Source organism: Schistocerca serialis, chromosome 5, assembly GCF_023864345.2.
Source record: "Schistocerca serialis cubense isolate TAMUIC-IGC-003099 chromosome 5, iqSchSeri2.2, whole genome shotgun sequence".
Lineage (NCBI taxonomy): Eukaryota > Metazoa > Arthropoda > Insecta > Orthoptera > Acrididae > Schistocerca > Schistocerca serialis.
In genome coordinates this window covers 31,570,889-31,594,028 of record NC_064642.1, presented here as the reverse complement: position 1 = coordinate 31,594,028, position 23,140 = coordinate 31,570,889, and the positions used below count along the sequence as shown (strand labels likewise).

General features: G+C 41.3%; 1 protein-coding gene across 1 annotated transcript in view; it reads left to right on the top strand.

Annotated features, from left to right (window-relative positions):
* Window positions 1-23,140, top strand: part of LOC126482334 (autophagy-related protein 2 homolog A) — a 485,244-nt gene that overhangs the window by 181,030 nt on the left and 281,074 nt on the right. The window contains exons 13-18 of the mRNA XM_050106397.1: window positions 6,109-6,247; window positions 12,218-12,318; window positions 13,621-13,804; window positions 13,888-13,988; window positions 14,106-14,308; window positions 14,394-14,550. Coding sequence (XP_049962354.1) covers window positions 6,109-6,247; window positions 12,218-12,318; window positions 13,621-13,804; window positions 13,888-13,988; window positions 14,106-14,308; window positions 14,394-14,550 — 885 coding nt within the window. The remainder of the gene's footprint in view (window positions 1-6,108; window positions 6,248-12,217; window positions 12,319-13,620; window positions 13,805-13,887; window positions 13,989-14,105; window positions 14,309-14,393; window positions 14,551-23,140) is intronic.

Below are 23,140 nucleotides of genomic sequence, written 5' to 3'. Positions count from 1 at the left end.
ACAAGCATGCTTTTACTGTCATAAAACTCACAATTGTTGCTGAATATATTAAGGATCAGGGCAGGATTCCTTTACATTAAAACATCACAGTACTATATGCTTCTCTAAATGATGACCTCAGGTTTCTGTTAATTGTTCTTATAACCATGCTACGCAGAGTGGAGAATATACATTTTATTTTTAGGAAAAAAAACCCATGCATATTTAAAATTACAAAATGGTTTCCATTTGCTTATGTGAACAGACCTTATAAGTTCTTCCAAGCATCTATATGTTCATCATCATTTCTTATTTGATAAAATGGTATTCCATAATATAGATTGACTCCTCTACAATTGCAAAATGTACTTCCAGAAAGGAACAAGAAAGTATTAATGTTTTGCAAATTCTTCATCTCTTCTAGCAGATATTTTTGATAATTAATAAGTTCTCGTCACCGACCTGCTTGCAGAAGGTGACTTCTGTAAAGAAAGCAAAAGATGTTGTTGTTGGTGTTGTTGTTGTTGTTGTGGTCTTCAGTCCTGAGACTGGTTTCATGCAGCTCTCAAGCATTAAAGCTGCATGCCCTTGGGAAAAATTACGGTTGTAGTTTCTCCTTGCTTTCAGCTGTTTGCAATACCAGCACAGCAAGGCCGTTTTGGTTAGTGTTACAAGGCCAGATCAGTCAATCATCCAGACTGTTGCCCCTGCAACTACTGAAAAGGCTGTTGCCCCTCTTCAGGAACCACGTGTTTGTCTGGCCTCTCAACAGATCCCCCTCCGTTGTGGTTGCACCTACGGTGCGGCTATCTGTATCGCTGAGGCACGCAAGCCTCCCCACCAACGGCAAGGTCCATGGTTCATGGGGGGTGGGGGAGGAAAAGATAAGACTGTAAAAAAATGTAGTAACTTTTTTTGGAGGACATGTTTTACATTTGCTGTCTGCTTTATTCTCAAACACCTCATTTGACTGTATATACACTTTATAAACTGTACATTTTCTTGAACATGAAATTCGGGTCACAATGGCTCACAGTATTAAGTATAGGACAAGGTATGATGTAGCAGCAGCTCTTATACCAGAACAAAACTACATGGGTATTATAGTTATTATTACATATATTCCAAAAGCTTTTTGTGTCCCTGTGTTAAACACTAGAACAACATGCTATGTTAAAGTAATTTTTTCACTTAATTAATTGACAAGGCTAACATCTACTGTTTACGTACAAAACACATAAGCAGTCTGCTTACATCTGCATGATATGGGAAATAATAAACAAGAAAACTTTGCATGGCTATGGTACGAAGATCACAATTTCAAAAGGAATATTGCGTACAGCTATGGATTGGAATCATGGTATGGTTTTTGTATTAGAGTTTTTACAATATTCTATTTGAACAACCATTCTTAATTTACCAGAATTGTGAAATTACCTGTACTTACGTTGTTTACATTATTATATTGTGTGTGTTGTGGGTATATCGATTTTTCAGTATTATTACAAAGTAAACTGTACATGTTATGCCAGTTATATAACTGTGTTTTCTGCCCCTCAAGCACGCTGAGACTTCTAAGGCGAAGCTTTATGGATAAATTTAAGCTTTTACGATGAATTACAATTAAATAAACTTCTAAAGAAATAATGCAGAATATATCAGTGAAACGTGAAGGCTATCTTTAACACATTATTTATAGCTTTGGCTTGTAATTCATGATTTTGGGGCATTTGTTTCCCACCTACTCTGTTAGTTGCCATTATAATATAAATGTGGATACAGCAATATGCTGAAATGTTTGAACAAACTTTTGCTAACTGTTCATTTTGCCCCATATCTACACAGTTTGTCATATAACTTCGCCACCCAAGTAATTCAACACAAACTGAATTTTTTCATGCTCATTCAGCCAAGTTTGGCAATTTTTGAAAGCCCTAATGAACATAATGAGGTGCAGATTTACTTTTAATTGAAATTATTTGATGTGACTTCAGCTATCCTGTGGATTCAAGACTGTTGTCAGTTTAGTGATTTTTACCCATGTCACCAATTTTGTCTTTCTTTTTTTTCCCAAACTGTTTGAAAATTTTCTGAGGTGGATAGATTTACCAATTAGTTAGCTCAACTTTTTGCAGTATTTGTTTTTGTGTTGCCTTCCCTTCTGAATTAGTTGTGACTATATTCTTCATACATTTCCTTGCTAATTCTTTGCAAAACTATCTCTGACCATCCTCCTGACCTTCTAGTTCTTGAATTTCCTTTAAATACTAGCTCTCTTAAATGCATTTGCTCTTCTGCTCTCTCTCATTCCCATTCTTCCCTCTATTTTTTAGACTTTTTTTGGTTACTTCACTTTTATGTTTTCTCTCTTCTCCTGCTACTTTTCTTTCTTCTAGTACATTAATGTTTCCATAACAGGTATCTTTTTGTGAATACCAAGTACTATAATTCCATTATTACTTTATCTCCCTTAACTACAATTTCCAAAATTCTGAATGTCCCTATTAACTTTGACACTTAACTTATGTATAACATTCCAGGTATGCCACTCTTGCTCTTCATTTCAAGAGCCTTTCTCCTGAGGAACATTGTAATAGCAAATACATCAACAAACATAGTAGTGCCATTAGATCCTGTAATTTCTAATACCAGGTCTCACCCATTCTCCAGCCATCCTTAATTATATGTGAATTGAACAGGACTGCCATGGTATATCGTGCATCTTGAAATGCTAGCCTTATTTGGTTTAAACTTTATGCAGCTTACTTCATTCTGTTTTGCTGAAAACCGATGTTATGATGCTGTGGCTGTGTGAAAAGTACAAGTTTATTCATGAAAAGAAGAAAACAGCAACCATTCAGTGTCAATAATGCTATTTATTTACATAAATAGCGCTATTACTGGTTTCAAAATTATAGGTTCATCTTCAGACAACTGTTAGGTTCATATTACATTTGATGTTTTAGGGTAGTTGTTGGCTGCGATAATCACAGATAAAACGGTGACAAAGTATTTCTCACTCAGAGATGTATGTACACTGGTGTGACACCAGGAAATTTATGATGTACAAACATTTCATTACAAGCAATTTATAATGAATGAGTATTGATGACAATTAAAATAAACATATAAAAAACAATGAAAACTTGGAATAACAACAATATATAAGGAATAGGATAGATTGTTATTCACCATGAGGATGACCAATTTAATTGTAGCCAGGCATAACGAAAAGACTGTTACATGTGCAGCTATCGGCCAAAGCCTTCCTCAGCAAAGGAAACATACACACATTCACACAACCAAGCACATGTCACACTCACCCAGCTGCCGCCACTGGCAGGTCTGACCAAAATCAACTATCATGTAAATAGCGATCTGGATTGGGGCAGGGAAGGGGAACAGATTGTAGGGTAGGGGTGGAGAGAGAGAGAGAGAGAGAGAGAGAGAGAGAGAGAGAGAGAGAACAACACTGTCTGGAATGGTATGCAATGGTCAGAGATTTACAGGCGCAGTGTCAGGAGGGAGTGAAAAAGGTGGAGAGCGGGGTAGGAGAGGAGCAAGAAAGAAGGGAAGCAGGGAAGGTGAAAGGATGGACAGGTACACTGACAAAGGGCAGCGCACAAAGAGGATGAGAGAATGTGAGAAGGCAAAAGGTGATAGGGCAAGGGGGTGGAGTTTGTTGGGTGGACGATGTGGGGGCAGTAGGTTACTGTAGGTTGAGGCCAGGATAATTTTGGGAGCAGAGAATGTATTGTAAGGATAACTCTCATCTGTTCATTTCAGAAAACCTGGCGATGGAGGGGAGGATCCAGATGCTTGGGTTGTGAAATCAAGCATGTTATGCCACAGGGTTGTCTACTTTCCTTTGGCCACAGTTTGGCGGTAGCCGTTCATCCTGGTGGACAGCTGGTTGGTCGCCATACCAATATAAAAAGCTGTGCAATGGTTGCAGCCAAGCTGATACACAATATGGCTGCTTTCAGAAGTGACCTGACCTTTGATGGGATAAGATAAGCCTGTGACAGGACTGGAATAGGAAGTGGTGGTTGGGTTGGACAGGTCTTGCACCTAGGTCTTCCACAGAGACATGATCTCTGTGGCAAAGAGTTGGGATTGGAAGTGGCATAGGGATGGACTAGGATGCTTTGGAGGTTGGGTGGGTGACATAACACCACTTTGGGAGGAGTGGGAAGGATCTTGGGTAGGATGTCTCTAATTTCAGTGCATAATGATAATCAAAGCCATGACGAAGGATGTAGTTCAGTTGTTCAAGTCTGGGGTGGTATTGGGTAGGACACTCCTTTGTGTCTCACTCTTGGTGGTGGTGTGAGGATGGGGGGGGGGGGGGGGGGGGGATGCCACAGGACTAGGTCTGAGGGATAGTGCTTGTTTGTGGAGGCCTTGATGAGACCTTCAGTATATTGAGAATGAGAGTTCTTGTCACTGCAGATATGCTGTCCCCAGGTAGCAAGGCTGTGTGGGAGGAACTTTTTGATGTGGAATGGGTGGCCGGTGTCAGAATGTAGGCACTGTTGGTGGTTGGTGGGTTTAATGTAGACAGAGGTGTGGATGGAGTCATCAGAGAAGAGAGGTCAGCGTCAGGAAGGTGTCATGCTGGGCTGAGAAAGACCAGGTGAAGCAAATGAGATAGAAGGTGTTGAGGTTGTGAAGGAATGAGGATGAGTCAAGATCATGAAGATATCATCAATGAACTTGAATCAGGACAGAGGTTTGGGGTTTGAGAGGCTAGGAAGGTTTCCTCTAGCTGGCCTGTAGACAGGTTGGCATAGGAGGGTGCAATGTGGCTGCCTGTGCCTGTGCCACAGATTTGTTTGTATACTTTTCCTTCAAAGGGGAAGTAGTTACGTGTTAAGACAAAGTTAGGCAGATGAATGAGAAATAAGGTTGTTGGTTTGGAGTCTGAAGGACATTGCTCAGTTGCAGCAAGGCCATGAACATGAAGGATACTGGTGTATAGGGAAGTGGTGCCAACAGTGACAGTGGGGAACCAGGAGGTAAAGCAGAGGAGATGGTGGAGGGTCGGTGATGGAAGCGGTTGGTATCTTCGACATGGGAGACTGTATTATGAGCAATTGCATGTAACCTACTGCCCCCACACGCTCCACCCAACAGTTTCTGCCCCCTCATTGTGTCACCGCCTCCCTTCTCACTTTTCTTCATTTTGTTTGTGTGTCACCCTCTGCCAGTATACTTGTCTGTCCTCCCCCCTTCCCTGCTCTCCTCTTTGCCAGCTGCTCCCCTTTTCTGCTCTCCTCCTTTTACTCTCCTCTCCTTTTCCACTTTCCTCCTTTTTACTCCCCATTTTTTTTTTCCTCCAAATCCCGCCTCTTGGTGCTGTGGCTGGCAGTCTCTAGACCCTGCACACCCTGCCAGAGTGTGCTTCTCTCCCCCCCCCCCCCCCCTCCCCCCGCCCCCACCCACCTGTACCCTTCTATCCCTCCCCCTTCCCCTCCCAACACCAGTCTGCTATTCACATGACAGTCGCATTCCTGTCAGAGCTGCCGGAGGTGGCGGCCAAATGTGCATGGGGTGTGCCTGCTTGTGTGTAAGTTTTCTTTGCTGAGGAAGGCTTTAGCTGATAGCTGCATGTGCAGCAATCTTTTTGCTTTGCCTGTCTGCAACTCAGTGGGTCATCTTTATGGTTAGTAGCAATCTATTGCATTCCTTATATTATAAATAAAAAATACCAGTTTGTTTGAAAATGTTATAGAAGTAGATGTTATGTAAATATTGTGCCACAGAAAAGGAAACAAAATAAATAATGAAAAACAATTGTATGTAAATAAATATTATTGCACTGGACATTATATAAATTATCAGTCATATTTTGATGTAATGCCCACTGCCATAATATTTACTACTTTCCTATATCTTCTAGTCTGTACTTCCAATTTTTCTGTTAAAGGTAGTTCTGCATAAGAGATTTATTGCCTTGTCCTATACACCTCAATCTTCCTTCCTTCTTCTTGCCTTCCCTCTTCCCCTCTAATTACATTTCATATTGATTTGTTAAGTCAAGAAGCCATGATTCCACATTGTTATGGTCTTCACTATATATAAAAAACATATTTTAAATTGATATTTTCTTTTTTATCTCTTTTCCAGATTCACACTTGAGAAATGTGCATCAGAGATAGATATTTCAATTGTGGATCGTATTACTGCCGTGCTGAACCCTCAGCCATTGTGTCGTCGAAGTACATCTAAATATGGAATGGGATCTGGTGCAGTTAAAGACCTAATGGTAAAGTGTTTTCTTGTGTGTAGTAAGTAGTGTGACACTAATGGACTTAATAAACAGTGGAAAATCCATGTTGGAATATCAACAATATAAGGAAAAGTATAGATTGGTATAGATGCATAAAGGTGACACGATGAGATGGAAGCAGGCACAACAAAAAGTTCATTACACATTTAGCTTTTGGCCAAAGCCTTCCTCAGAAAAGGAATCGTGCACACATTCATTCACACAAGCAAGCAGTCGTGTGCATGAGGTGTACTTGCTTGTATAAGTGAATGTGTGTGTGTGTGTGTGTGTGTGTGTGTGTGTGTGTGTGTGTGTGTGTGTGTGTGTGGATTTGCTTTTCTGAAGAAGGCTTTGGCTGAAAGCTAAATGTTGTAACGTCTTTTCATTGTGCTTGTGTGCAAATTAATATGTCATCTTTAGGATGAGTACTAATGGACTTATTATATTAGCGACTATTACTGGTATTGTATAAATTATTTTTATACACATCAGGCTCTAATTTCTTCTGCATTCTCTCGTCTATTTTTTGTATTACTTGTTGCCCCTATAGCAAATATGCAATTTTCCCAGCTTTGTGTGCTCTAGTCCTGGTGTCTGAGTGACCTGCCCTTCCTCTGTAACTTTCTCCAACCTATCCCCTCTCAACCTTGAGAAAGGAAGTATTTGTTCCAAAAGCTAGACAGTATCACATACTTTTATATGTGCATGGAACAGCAGTGCTGAAATTTCACACCCTAAAGGTAAGTATTGTCCAGCAATTGTATCTCATAATTTTATTCTAATAGTTAAACAGTTGATGGTAGCATTGAAGTGTCTTTCATGGTATGAAAAAAAGCAGATTATAGGAGTTGCCTTTACCAATCTTACAGCTGCTTATGACCATGAATCGTAAGAAACTAACAAAGAAGTTGTACACAACAACTAAGGACCATGGACTGACACAGTTTATTCAGTGTCTGCTACAGAATAGATGATTTTTTTTTTTCACTCTAAAAGCTGGAAATGCAGGGAAATGGCATTCCTCAGTCAAGTTTGCTGACTCCAATATTATATAACGTATATATATGGTTAGCCACTCAACATTGGAAGCCAGTTCTTCACCAATGCAGATGACACAGCTGTTGCTGCTCAGGGAGCAACATTTGAAGAAGTAGAATCCTAGCTAACATCTACTCTCCGAAAACTTTCCATCTACTATGATGACAACCACTGGACACCCAAACAAGATATAAGTCAGGTGTGTGCATTCCACCCACATAAGGAGGCAAGAAGAAAATTGACCATCACCAGGAAAGGACACAATCTAAATCACTGTGGCCACCTAGGGTTGAAGTTGGATCATTTGTTAACCTATGAACAACAACGTATGGGAACCAGACAGAAGGTGTGCACTAGAAACAACCTTATCCGTAAGCTGACAAACACCACACAGCAACCTATGCACATCCACATGTGCTCTGTGTTCCTCTGCTGTGGAGTATGCCACATCAGTCTGGAGGAACTCTGCAAGTGGTAACCAAGTTGATGTGACAATTCAGGAGAATAGGCTGCATAGTCACATGGTTCCTAATACCAGTTCCAGTCAAGAAGATATTTCCACTCGTGGGAATAGAACCTCCAGACGTAAGAAGACATTAGCAGTAGAGAATGAAAAGAAACAGCAAGAAAAATCCAAGGCATCCACTGTTTGAAACTCTCACCTATCCATTATGACAGAAGACCAGAAGAAGCTTGCTACTTAGAATTGCTCCAATTCAAAGATCAGCAGAAGCCTGCCAAACTGAACTGTGGAGAACAAAGGCTCCTGGAGGATTATGGACAGCAAAAGAGAAGCTAAGAAGCTACCATCAGGCTGCCATATCCAGTACTGGACATGGGAAACCCTCAACAGGTTGAGAATAGGGGTGACAATGTGCAAGATTAATATGAAGGATTGGGGTGTCAGTGATGATAAGTATTGTGAATGTGGGGCAATGCAGGACTCTGAATACTGGTTGGTGTGCAGTGACCTGAGTGAACCCTGTGACATGGAAGACTTGTTTGCAGCGAATAACTGCACCATTCTGGTTACTGGACATTGGCTTAATTAATAATAGATTGTACAGTTTTTTATTATATTGTATATTAGGGTTATTTGGGCTCTGTTAAATAAAGTTGATGGAAGAGAAATGTACCTTCTCTATGGCTCTAGTTGAAATACCATCAGTGTATTAAGTGTTGCTTGTTATGACACAGAAATCTCCAATGCCTTACCCTCAAAGACACCACATGTCACATACTTGCTGAGAAGCCTAAGAACAGTGCCCCTCTGTCACACAACAGCACATGTGACTGGAGTCACTGAAGCTTGTTTCCTTTTAAGGTTTTCAACTTCCTGTTGACATAGCCTGAAATAAGGAATATGCTCCCCACCTTTCTTCTCATCCCTTCTTAAGTAGTACTTTGTTGTCCATCAAATTTTCAAATAACTTTGCCCATCCCTATGCCACTGCTGATCCCAACTACTTGCACAATGAGCATAATCTTGTGGAAGACCTAGACTTAAGACCTCTGTATTTCACTGGCATACCCTACCCATCAATGGCAGGGCCATCTGTGAAATGCAGATATCCTCTGTTTTTGTTGGATTTCAGTTTTCTTTTTCAATTATTTTGTCTAAACACAAAACTATAAGCAACTCCTTTGTTCCTAAATGGTCTCTTTCATGAGTCAGCATACTTTCATTTGTTTCAACCAGACCTGTGCCTTTGTAATTTCATGGTGAAATGGTAGTTTTTTATGCTGCTGCTGGTTTAAAATATAGGATGATCAAATATTTGGTGGAAGTGGGAAGCGTGTTCTGAGGTAGAACAAATATATCTGCACAGTCGAGATAAAAGTAAATATTATATAATGTCAATTAAATTAGTTGTTGTTATAATTCAAGTGCCCCTGGAACAACGTTTTTGTGTGTTGCCATTAAATACCAGTATACGTAACATACAAAATAATGTTGCTCACAACAGATAAAATGACTATCCTCACCACCCATTTGATGTGCACTGTTGGGTACAGACCTCCCCTAGACTTTGCATGCATTACAGGTTTCAGCTACATGTGTTCGAGCTGCTCCTGCATGTTTTGTAATGTCCTCCCCTCTCTCCCATAAATTCGTTGTCTCGGTCTTATCGTATCTCTTGTAATACAGAAAATAGCTTCCTTGGTCGTGTATTATCTACTTGCCTAGCTACGTGTTACAAATCTCCCCATTTAATTTTCATTGCAGTCATAGTTATGTCTTCAGCTCCAGCCTGTTCTCTGATCAATCCATTTGTTTTCCTTTCTTTCCTTGTAATACCCAACACACTCACCAAGGAATGTTTTCATGTTTAAATGCCATGTCTCACTCCCATTAGTGAAAACTGGCAATACACATTGATTGTAAACTTTCATTTTGAGCTTTTATAGTTCATCCAGTCATCTTCAACTGCCATAAAAGCAAGAACTCAGCTTGTTCCTTGGCATCATTATTGATTTGAAGTGTTTTGCAATGTATTAATTTTAAATATTGTAGCATTATTCTCATAAATTTCAAAGCCTACCTTAGCTTCCACTGTAAAAATTTTCCATTAATTATTGTAGTTTAACTGTGCTGAAGGCAAACAGTTGTGCGTAATCAGCAAAGAGAGATGGTTCAGATACGTTTCAAACATTTTCTCCTTTGTTTTCACAATTCAGGGGACTAAAACTTACCTCTAAGAGGGATGGTAATCATTCTGATGATATTGAATTATCTTGTCTGACTCCTCTTTCAATTCTAAATTTCTCACAGCTGTGATGAAATATAATGAAAACTGTAGCATTGAAACATACATTCCTGAGTATGCTGACTTATGTAGAATCACTGCTGTGTTTCTCTTGAGCTGTTAGTGGGGATAATGTTGAAAGAGTGTCAAAAGTCCAGAAGGAAATTTTCACTCTCCGGCATAGTGTGTGCTGATATGAAACTTCCTAGCAGATCAAAACTGTGTGTCGGAGCAAGACTTGAACTCAGGGCCTTTGCCTTTTGCAGGCAAGTGCTCTACTGACTCAGCTACCCAAGCATAACTCACAACCCATCCTCATAGCTTTCATCATACCAGTACCTCATCTCCTATGTTACAAACCTCATAGAAGCTCTCCTGCAAACCTTGCAAGACTAGCACTCCTGGAGGAAAGGATATAGCAGAGATATGGCTTAGCCAAAGCCTAGGGGATGTTCCCAGAATAGTATTTTCACTCTGCAGTTGAGTGTGTGCTGATACAAATCTTCCTGATAGATTAAAACTGTGTGCAGGAGCGTGACTTGAACTGGCGACCTTTTTGCTTTTGCGGGCAAGTGCTCTACCGAATGAGCTATCATTCTGGAAACACTCCCCATGAGGTGGCTAAGCCACATGTCCGCTATATTCTTTCTTCCAGGAGTGCTAGTCTTGTAAGGTTCACAGCAGAGCTTCTGTGAAGTTTCGAAAGTAGGAAATGAGGTACGGGGGGAAACTAAAGCTATGAGAATGGGTCATGAATTGTGCTTGGATAGCTCAGCCAGTAGAGAACTTGCCCATGAAAGTCAAAGGTCCCAAGTTCAAGTCTCGCTCCAGCTCACAGTTTTAACCTGTGAGGAAGTTTCAGTGTCAAAAGTTTTCTAATAATATATGAATACCAAACAAGGTGGTAATTCATACTTACTGATCAGTTGTGTAATTTTGTTCGTGCCTTGCAGATGGTTCATTTTTCTGTGTCCACAACTAAAGCCAGCTTGTTTCTTTATATTCAAACACAGTCATTTCCACCTTCTTTTCCTTTCACCATACATTAAATGAGTGTATACACTTCATTCTACATTACCTCATTAACAATCATCTGTGTTTCCAGTTTATCTCTTGCCCTACACAAGCCTTGGAACAGATATATAATTTTCTCTTCATTGCTACTTACTGTCCTGCCTGACATGCAGACTAATGGTACGTGGTGTCCCCCTCCTCCTTACTCAGTTTTTTTCGTATCATATTCATACTGAGCAATTATTCGTGCAGTGTCATGTAAAGTTTGTCATATGAAAGTTATCTTGCAAAATCATTCCTCTATTGGAGAAATATTCATGCCTTCGGACAAAATAATGAAACTGGCACCAAGATCAAGATATGTATCTGCATAAGGATCCTTATTATATACATAAATTGCCAAGACAATCCTCTTATCATCGTAAGGTATGAAGAAGTTGTTATCTTTTGATGATGCAGTATTGAATAAGTAAGAAAGTTAGAGCCAAAAATTTTACTAGGTGAAATCTCTCTTACTCTGATTAAATAATAAGTGGTGAAAGAACCTTGTGTTATTCTGAATACCTGGCAGAATCATAAAAAAATTTTACTTATACATAAGACTAATCAAGAGAATTGGTGGAAGTAGAGGCCTGGGATGTATAGTCCTCAGAATTAAATGACTTGTGAGTTTTAAACAATGTGCTACTCCATTAAGTAAATCCACCTATAGCCTTGTCCCAATGCCAGATTCTTCCATGCTGATAATACAACAGCACACTATGTCCAAGAAACAGTGTACTTTCTTGTGTGGACCAATTTAATTGTATATGACCACTATGCTACAATCCTGAAGTTTCTTTTTGTAGCTGTAGTATGTTCCTATAATGAACATAAAAGAAATGACTAAAGAATCTAATGAACTACCAGACCAGAAAGTGCCTAATTTTGAAATGTTTCAATAAGTAATTTAACATTTTTTCAAAATATATTCTCATACAGCACATTTTTTGATACTGTGAGTCACGTAACAACATTGTTAAATTTTTCTGTTGCCCATAGTAGAAACAGACTGCCTGGTTCAATATGACTATGTTTCTTTTGGCTGCTTTTGAGATTAAGAGTAACTAAGTTTAGTTGTAAAAAAATTAAATCTGTCGAGTTTAAACAATCTTTTTTTTTTTTCCAGACTCAACAGACATGTTTTTATCAGGCTGTTGAAAGTTCTTCACTAGCAGATAGCAAAACAGAAATAAAGGTGTCATCATCACTTTTAAAAATGAATTTAAGGTAATGTACATTTGTGTTAACTTCCTATTACTTTTATATTCTTGAAAGATGTAGGAATATCAATAGCAGTTTTCATACAGATGTACTTTAAAAATTGTCTTCATTTTGTGAGGTGAAATAAATGTCCTGTTATTTTTATGACACTAGTAAAGACAGACATTTCGGTGTTAATGTTTATAAAGAAGGGTTGAAAGGAAAAGAAGACAAATGAAGGAAAAGGACTGGTGTGGTTTAAGAAATGGAGAGAGTTATGGAAAAATCACCCAGAATCCCATGTCAGGGGAGAGACAATGAACAGGGTGTGAAGGAAAGAGTGATCATTCGTGGCTGCACTGGACAAAATTTAAAAACCAGAGAACTTAAAGTTGGAAAAAGGAGTAATAACCGACACAGAGATTACTGACAGAACATCATGCAGACATCAATAAGAGCAGAAAACTAATTGCATTATACATTGTAGACAAGTGGGGTGGGGGCAGTAGACAGGTTGGAAAAGAAAAGAAGTAGAAAAACAAAAGCAAGAAAAAAACAGTTGCTGGAAAGAAATGCTGAGACCACAGAAATTACCATAAATTTAGGCCAGGTTGGCAGCGAGAATGAAGCACATGCTGTCAAGCCAGTTCTAACCAGCAGAGTTCTGAAAAACTGGTGTCAGGAGGGATAATCCAAATGGCACACTAATTTCTGCTGTCTCAGAATTCCTTTTTAATAACTATTCTTTTGCTTTACTCCCTTTTATTTTTGTGTATCTTTCATTTTCCGACTTGTCAATTCTTTTGCCCTCCCCTCCCCTCCCCCCTCCCCCTCCCCCCCCCCCCCCACCTCCTCTCTTTCCCCACCCCTTTCCCCCACCCCCAGCTCCCCCATCCCCTCACCCGTCTACCACGTATAATGCACTTACCTTTCTGCTGTTATTGACTCTTGCACAGAGTTCTTTTACTAATCTCTGTCTTGCTTATTACTCTATCTTCCACCCTTAAGTTCTCAGGTTTTCAAATTACATCCAATCCAGGCACCAACAATCAGTCTTTCCTTCTCATCCCTTCCTATAAGTCTCCCTGACCCAGTGTTCTGGGCAGCTTTTCTGTGACTTTCCCTATTTCCTAAACCTGACCACTCCATTTCCTTCATCGCTCTTCCTTTCCCACCAATCCATCTGCCATAAGAAGGAGCCACTGGCTCCAAAAGCTTGCACATTTCCATATGTTTTGTATATGTCTTCTCCTGCTGCTGCTGCTTGGTGAGTAGATCTTGTATCTATCCAATTATATTTTCAAACATTGATTATTTCTGTTTATAAAGATTTCCCACTCCTGACCTTCGGCCTATACATGACATGGATCGTCCACCCTGGTGGAAACGCTCTGTGAGAAAGGATATTCTCATATTTGAGTTGGAGGATGTATCTTTCCACACAATGATCACTAGTCGTGATCCGACTATAAGATATGAGTTCCAGTGCAGAGATGTGAAAGGTCTTTTCCAGGTATGGATTTATTGAAAAGGTAAACTGTTGTATACTTTTTATTCAAATCTGAGTCTTAATGTACTAATTTTGATATTTGGCAGGAGGCAGACACTGATGTTTCTCTTCCTTTTCTCCGTGCCTCTTGTGATGATAGAAATGGGAATTCTTTGCCAGATGGAGGAAAGGGATTTGGTTGGCCAAGGTAGTTGAGGTAGATTTTGTAATAATTCACTTTCTCACTCTTGTATTGTGGTATCAAGGGATTGTTATTTTTCCCAGCATCAGTGATTTTCTTTGTTTCTTTCTTTCACACCTGCAGGATTGTGATTGTGGTATATCCTGTGAATAGTCCTGGAGATCTGGATGACATTGGAGAGAATGAAGTGCTAGAGGATTCAATGCCTCATTCTACATTTGAACCTTTAGAAAAAGCAACATCAAAAGAGCCATCACCTTTTAGTTCCAAAAAAGTAATTCACGAAAGTGACACACCACATGGAAGATCTGTTAACAATACAGAAGGTATTAATACAAAAGTGCTTTGCTGGAACTGTAAATAACTGATGTGTATTAATACTTATCCTGTTTTTTTTTTCTTAATTTCTAGGAGATGGTGAAGAATTAGTTATTCCAGGTGACAAACATGAAATGGCTGAGTTCATTGAACATGCTTCACGAAACTGCCGGGTGCAACTTGAGATAAATCTTCCATGTGCCAGTATGCAGATTTCCTCAAAACACCTATATGAACTGATATACAACAGGTAGAGTATCTCTGTTTGAATTCTTCCCAACCCAGCCATCAGGAAAGTTCTGGACTGTAATGTTTAGCAGTAAAGGAGGCTACTGACAATAGCAGAGGCACTGAGTCATCCAGTGGCACACACAAAAGAGAATGAAAACTTTTTTAGATTTTGGAATAAGTCATTTGACAAAGTACAGTACAAACAGAGGTGCTGCCTGGAGCTACAGCAATATGGCATTGTTGAGTATACGTGCCACTCATGCAGAAGCTTCACTGCTGGCTCGCATAAGAATACCTTCGGTGCACGACGGAGACTCTATGTCAGCATCGTGGGGAGTGCAAGCAGCTAGCCCGGCAGAACTCAGTAGCCAGCCGGCCACTGATCTAGTGCACTACACCGCTCACAAGCTTCGACAAAGAATGTGTCAACTTTTTAGCTGCTTTTGTCTGGAGCTTCCTGGGCTCCCATCTCGCCTCCACTACCTACTTGCACCATCCTGGCTCATAGCTGCCCCTCCCCGTACTCTAGTTTGGTGTCAGAATTAGCGGGATCATCTTAACTCGGCACGGCTTCTGGGCCATGACCTATGGTGTCAACACTGTGCGGCAAGTGATGAACCATATGATTATTTTTTTGGCGGGGATGACGGCATGGAATTGAGGTCTGACTGACATTGTAACTTAAAGCTTACCTTGTTTAGAGCTGTTTCACTTATCTGGGTTTAGGGATAACTATAGAGAGCAGTGTTTGGTGTCTGTACATTCTAATTGTGAATGTATTGGAAAGAAAGAGTGTTGCAGTGACAAGAGTCAGAGACACAAGGTATGCCAGAGCCAGAAGCAATGTTGTGCCATACGAAAATAAATCCACTGGCACAACGGTGTGTTCTTTGGTTTTCCCCAGAAGGAGATTGAGTGGAACTACAATGTGTAAAATATTAATTCACTTTATTACAATGCAGATATGGATACATACTTAATTTTGTGTAATCCATCATGACACAAATGTTCTGAGCATTTACAACTGTCTCTGAATATTGAAGTATCAGTTGACACAGACAAATTCACAAGACTCTTCACCTGAAGCTTAACTGACATAATATTCACATAAATTTCTGTGTAAGTCATCTAATACACTGGTGGCCTATCTAAGATGATGCTGTGGTCTTGATCTTTGTCTGTAAACTGACACAAGCTTTCCTCTGCTCAGCTGTAAGTAGACCATTGATTGCTGTGGTGTAGTGGGGCTGTAGCAGGCATGGCTATGCCAACATTTCTTATTCGTCATAATGGCCTGCAGTGACTATATTTTTCTGCGATTTCATTGCGGGGTGCCAACCTTGCTTTGACACCTTGCTCTTCAGATGACATCACTATCAGCATGGGTATTCCAGAAAGAAATTATAACTCTGCAGCAGAGTGTGCACTGGTATGAAACTTCCTGGCACATTAAAACTGTGTGCCAGACCGAGACTTGAAGTCGGGACCTTTGCCTTTCGCAGGCGGGTGCTCTACCATGTGAGCTACCCAAGCACGATAACTCGTCATCACAACTTTACTTATGCCAGTATCTCATCTCCTACCTTGCAAACTTCACAGAAGCTCTCCTGTGAAACTTGCAGAACTGGTACTTCTGGAAGAAAGGATACTGTGGAGACATAGCTTTGCCACAGCCTGGGGATGCTTCCAGAATGAAATTTTCACTCTGCAGCGGAGTGTGTGCTGATCGCACCCATTCGCGGAAAGTAGTGGATGTGGTTTCTTGCGATATGAGAAGAAGTTATCTTCTTTTGCTCCAGTAACAGATGGAGAATGTGAAGAAGTCAAGCCTTTCCTTGACTACACGTGGGATTTCAGAGACCCCAATTAACAGGACCTTTGCTTCAAGAGAATTAACTACAGTGACTGGATTAAAAGAAAAAGGTAAATATGTCAGAGGTTACATCAGGTGACAGATCTCATTGAATGTTCTGACTCTGCTTCAACTACAAGCAGGAAGCTAGCAGCTACATAAACCACTAAATCACTTGTAGAGGGGGTAATGTAGTGCACCGGCCATATACGGGCATTACAGTGTGAGCCTGAGTGGTGTATTGCAGCCACACTGACACCAAGTGAGTGCAGGGTTTTGTCATTGTAATAATTTGACAAGGCTGGCACAATGTTGCAAGCCACGGCAGATTAACTTGCTGTAACAGCAGACTCCGTGATACTGCATGAACGTGTGCAGCATGGGGCAAGGCAGATTTCTGCAGTGGCAATGATGTTTTAGGATACGGGAGTGGCACATACATACAACAAGTGTGTCACTGCCAGCTGTACATGTGGGGTATTTTGTAACAAAATTAGTCTCAGTTTTGCAGCTCTACTGGGACAATGGGGCTTTTCCAGATGATGTAAGCCACTTGGGCCCACGAGTAGGAGTCACAGGTTCGAGACAATGGTGGAGCAACAGTTCTACGTGCCATGTCCCCTCCGGACTTAAGTGCTGTGGTGTAGCAGATCGTCCCAGGTCTACTTCAGCAGTACGCCTGACTTCCGCCCAGGGGACAGCAGGATGCTCCCCTAGCACACCGACCATCTGCCACCAATATAAGATCAACACCTCATCGCAGTGGGCACCTTTTACCATGACAAATCCAAAGTGTCACCCTTGGCCACAGCAGATACAGTACCGTTGAGTATATGCTTTGCTGACTCAGAAGCTTAGAAGCTTCACTGCCAGCATATGTAATGATGCTGTTGGTGACCGGCAAAGATTCTTAAATGGCATTGCTGGGCATGCAAATGGCCAGCCCGACAGACCTCAGCAGCCAGTCGGCAACTGATCCAGTGTATCACACAATGCAGATGCTACAATAAAGAACATGTTACCTTTACTGACGCGTTTCTATGGATCCACACCTCTACCACTCGATTGCACCATAATGGCTCGTAGCCACTGTATGTGGGCTGGGTGTGTGACACGTTGCTACAGGGGCCGATTAGGTGTGGCACACGATGAAGATGATATGGAGGCACAGATTGGGAGGAGGTGACAGGACAGAGGGAGGGAAAGTGTTGACTAGAGGGTTTGGGGACAGTAGATTAGCAGAGGTTGAAGCCAGGAGGATTACAAGAGTGAAGGATATGTTGCAAGGATAAATCCCAACTATGTACTTCAGAAAAGCTAGTTTTGGAGGGAAGGATCCAGATGGCATGAGTTGTAAAGCAGTAACTGGACTTCAGCCCATTGTGCTCAGCAATATGTTGTGCCTGTAGATGGTCAACTTTCTTCTTTGCCACATTTGACAGTGACCATTCATTGTTTCGAGAGCTGGTTGGTGGACACACCTGCATAGAATGCCGTGCAGTGATTCCAGCACAGTCAGTGTATGACATGGTGCTTTCACAGGTGGCCCTGCCACTGATGGGGTAGGATAAGTCTGCAACAGGACTGAAATAGGATGTGCTGGGTGGGTGGATCTGGGAGATCTTGCACTCTGGTCAGAACCCTTATGGCAAGGTGTTGGAAGTGGCCTAGGGATAGACTGGGATTTATGTAGCTTGGGTGAGTGACAGAATACCACTTTAGGATCTTGAGAGGATCTTGAGCAGAATGTCCCTCATTTCTGGGCGTAATGATAGATAAGATAGCCCTGGTGAAGGATATGGTTCAGCTTCTCCTGGCCAGTGTGGTACTGGTGCTGTGCAATTTTTGTTTGGGGGGGGGGGGGGGGGCTTCATGGCAAAAAAATAAATATTCAGGTGGATTTTGGTCGAGTTACTTGGTTCAGTTTAGTTTGGTATGGCCCAGTGCTATTTCCCCTGCATCCTGTACTGTGAGTCACCTTGTATGTAATTCTGGTCACCATGTAGAATTTTAGGATCCAGCTATGCTGTGCCAAACCTGTGTGCACTTCTTCTCCGAAGCGTCTTCTCTGCTGCAGGAGACTGCTAAAGCTTTCCAACTAATGACTTATACCAAATTATCAGACACTGACGAAACTCTTTATTTTCACTTTAAACCATCCATTTCCAGATGTTTATTGCATAACTGCAATTACAGTTCAGTCCATTAGCATGACACAAATATATTCCTTCTCCATGAGAACTCAAAAGTGCCACTGATCTAACAGTAATACAAAAGCTTTCTTACATTGCAATAAAAGAAAACGTTATTTGTATTTCCATTATTTGTATTTCTCCTAAGAAATTTCATAATACCATTTATCCTGTCCGTGTCTTCTGGGTCCATGGACTGCTTACACCCAGCAAGTAGTCAGCATTCTCCTGGCTTCTGTGCACTGCAGTTACATCTTTCCTCATACGCCCTCTCTGTAGAAACAGATACAGTACAGACTGCAGGTCTGTCGACATTTGACCTCCCTGCTTTACTTAAACATTGCAGACATCTTTAGCTGATGCAACAGTTCTTCATATAGTGGAATAGTATTTGACCCACACTCAAACTAAATATGTTTTTTATTATTGCCTTTTATAATATACACTCCTGGAAATTGAAATAAGAACACCGTGAATTCATTGTCCCAGGAAGGGGAAACTTTATTGACACATTCCTGGGGTCAGATACATCACATGATCACACTGACAGAACCACAGGCACATAGACACAGGCAACAGAGCATGCACAATGTCGGCACTAGTACAGTGTATATCCACCTTTCGCAGCAATGCAGGCTGCTATTCTCCCATGGAGACGATCGTAGAGATGCTGGATGTAGTCCTGTGGAGCGGCTTGCCATGCCATTTCCACCTGGCGCCTCAGTTGGACCAGCGTTCGTGCTGGACGTGCAGACCGCGTGAGATGACGCTTCATCCAGTCCCAAACATGCTCAATGGGGGACAGATCCGGAGATCTTGCTGGCCAGGGTAGTTGACTTACACCTTCTAGAGCACGTTGGGTGGCACGGGATACATGCGGACGTGCATTGTCCTGTTGGAACAGCAAGTTCCCTTGCCGGTCTAGGAATGGTAGAACGGTGGGTTCGATGACGGTTTGGAAGTACCGTGCACTATTCAGTGTCCCCTCGACAATCACCAGTGGTGTACGGCCAGTGTAGGAGATCGCTCCCCACACCATGATGCCGGGTGTTGGCCCTGTGTGCCTCGGTCGTATGCAGTCCTGATTGTGGCGCTCACCTGCACGGCGCCAAACACGCATACGACCATCATTGGCACCAAGGCAGATGCGACTCTCATCGCTGAAGACGACACGTCTCCATTCGTCCCTCCATTCACGCCTGTCGCGACACCACTGGAGGCGGGCTGCACGATGTTGGGGCGTGAGCGGAAGACGGCCTAACGGTGTGCGGGACCGTAGCCCAGCTTCATGGAGACGGTTGCGAATGGTCCTCGCCGATACCCCAGGAGCAACAGTGTCCCTAATTTGCTGGGAAGTGGCGGTGCGGTCCCCTACGGCACTGCGTAGGATCCTACGGTCTTGGCATGCATCCGTGCGTCGCTGCGGTCCGGTCCCAGGTCGACGGGCACGTGCACCTTCCGCCGACCACTGGCGACAACATCGATGTACTGTGGAGACCTCACGCCCCACGTGTTGAGCAATTCGGCGGTACGTCCACCCGGTCTCCCGCATGCCCACTATACGCCCTCGCTCAAAGTCCGTCAACTGCGCATACGGTTCACGTCCGCGCTGTCGCGGCATGCTACCAGTGTTAAAGACTGCGAGGGAGCTCCGTATGCCACGGCAAACTGGCTGACACTGACGGCGGCGGTGCACAAATGCTGCGCAGCTAGCGCCATTCGACGGCCAACACAGCGGTTCCTGGTGTGTCCGCTGTGCCGTGCGTGTGATCATTGCTTGTACAGCCCTCTCGCAGTGTCCGGAGCAAGTATGGTGGGTCTGACACACCGGTGTCAATGTGTTCTTTTTTCCATTTCCAGGAGTGTAGAATTTAGACATATTTCATAGCACATAACTGTCTTGTTATTAAATTTCCTTTTGAAGTTCATTTTATTCCTTATTGCATTATTACATATTTTAGTGTATTTTCTAATAACCTATTTACAGTGTTGTCACTTAGGATCCATTATACATAACTGTTGTATTATTTTGTGACACCATTCATAAGTGTTCCTTAAATACTATGATGTATAGATTCACTTGATTTATTGATACTACCAGTGCACATTGAGTGACTGTTATGCTCACGGGTATTCCATCTTGAAATTTCAGGTTACATCTGGGGATATATAAATCTCCTTAACTATCTTTTGCATTTATGTACGATATCCCCTTCTTTAGTCTGATCACTTGTTCCACTAATTCTTACTTAAATTCTTTTCTATTGCATTATAGCTGAGTCACCCCATTTTTGGGTAACTACTGCACAACTTAATTTTATTTGTACGTGAAAGGACCCATCCTCAACTGTTTCGTAAAAGTGGTATGGACCATTTCTCTTGTGAATGAATCTACGTTACGGATAAATCACTCCAGGATCTGTCTACTCGCATAGTATCCAGTCCCTCATGAGTTCACATACTTTTGTGGCGTGTGGCCCCGGACTCCAACCGCGTGCTGATGTAGTCGACTCCAACCACATGCTGATGTAGTCGACGCCATAGAGTTGCTACTGCCACAGCTCTCATGGCAGAGGAGAGACACGATGCGATATAACGTCAGTCCCTGTAGATTAACGGGAGAAAAAAACATGAAAAACTTTCGAAAAGGCGTTCCTCGCGTAGTCGTTGTATCTCAATTACTAGTCCGCAGCGTTTCCACTTACGCAAACTCGTATAATTGATGCTTTTTATTATTAATATTGTATTGTTAATTGCCCGGATTTGTGGTAGTTACTAATTTTTCTCTCGTTCGCATAGCACACACCACTTATTGCGAGGAAATATTTTAGTTAACAGTTTTTTCTTACGCTGTTGTCTCATTGCTATGGAATTGTTGTGCTGGTTTGCAGCGAGATGCAGATATACTCTTTGATTCAGTCTTTGTAAGATTGCGTCGAAATACGAAAATATTTTAAAGTTCCCTTCTCAACTAATGACGTGAATATTTGCACTTCAATGAAATAGTCTTTCATGAGTAGTCATTGATTTAGTCATTTATCAAACTATTTAATGACGTAGTCCACACTGGGTATTTAACTGGTAATGAACAGTTTATTGTTATTTTATCACTAAATACTTATAACTCCCACACCACATGCACACGGAATAGTTTAGTTAAGTCAGTCCGATTGAGTTATAGTTTCTTGGCAATTACCACAACTCAACACTTTAGCGTAATTGTTTTATCTTCATGATGTCGTGTACTTGGGTCCTACTCAAGACTAATTGTGTGTATTCTTTCATAGAATGTTCACTTCTCCTTAAGGTCCATCTAATTTAAAGTCAAGTCCAGTGTTCACTAATTCCATTATTAGATTTCAATTAACCCATAGTGCACGGTTAAATGAGTCTATCTGTTCCTGTCTCAGTTCATAAAATCAGTTTCTTAAGCCATGAATCTTGTCACGCAACAGACACTTCTAAACTCGAAAACAATCTCGTCGCGATTCACAATCTCAATAATTCAGATCAGAACTGCTCTCGTACGTCTGCACTGGATGAGTTCTAGCAAGCTACTTCTTCTGTGGAAGAGCATTGTAGGCACATTGAATTTCTTCGTTGCACTTACAACTCTCTTCCACATAAAAGTTATCTCTGATGACATTACTTTGGACCTAACGTTTGAGATATTAATTTCACATTTGTCACATGGATATTTGTCCATTGCTGAAATACGATGTTTCTTCTTTCTCTTTCGCTAACAAATATGCTCAGTGGTGTACAATGTAGTTGTTGACAAAACTCTTTTGTGTTAGCTCATTGGCAAAGGTGTCGTAACTGCCAAGATAACTTTCCCTACTTCATGTTCTTTCATAATTGACTTTAAGGTGGTCATTGGGGCGTTACACTTCGTACACCTCATTTTTGTCGGACAGTACTGTCAGCATCTTTAACAACTCTATTGACCAGGAACAAAGAGGTTCATTAACAGTTTTCCTCAAATTTTACTCTGTTTTGATTTCAACACCTTCTTTCCTCTCTCTCTATGTATTTTTCATATTCTTTGTCCTGTTCATTATTCTTGTGCTTTAGTATCAATAACTATTTTCATTTGTATTTCTCTCACACAAGTGTTTTTGACATGCATTGGTAATACTTACCATTTTAACCCACTGGGTTCTTTTTTCATAATTTCTGTGGGTCATTTAGTGTGTCATACATTATTTAATTGATGTACCCTTTAGCCCCTCAAAATCGTGACATGACTAAATGTTGTCATTTGTTCATGTCCTTTGTGTCATCAGAGTATGAGTGTGTCACTGTGTCAACTCACTTTGTCATATTCTATGGTGACAGGCCTGTCTCTGTTTTGATGTGTTTATTTATAGTCTGGATTGATCCTCAACATCTTCAATACTCTGTTCCAGTATTTACAGGTGAACTTGACTTAAAAGTTACTCCTAAAGTCATCCAGACTACATCTTAAAGTTCTGTTGGAAAAGTCAAGTATTACATTCCATGGCTAAGGTAGCATTTAAGGAACAGGATGTGGGGCTGGGTTTTAGCTGGGGTTAGAGATACCT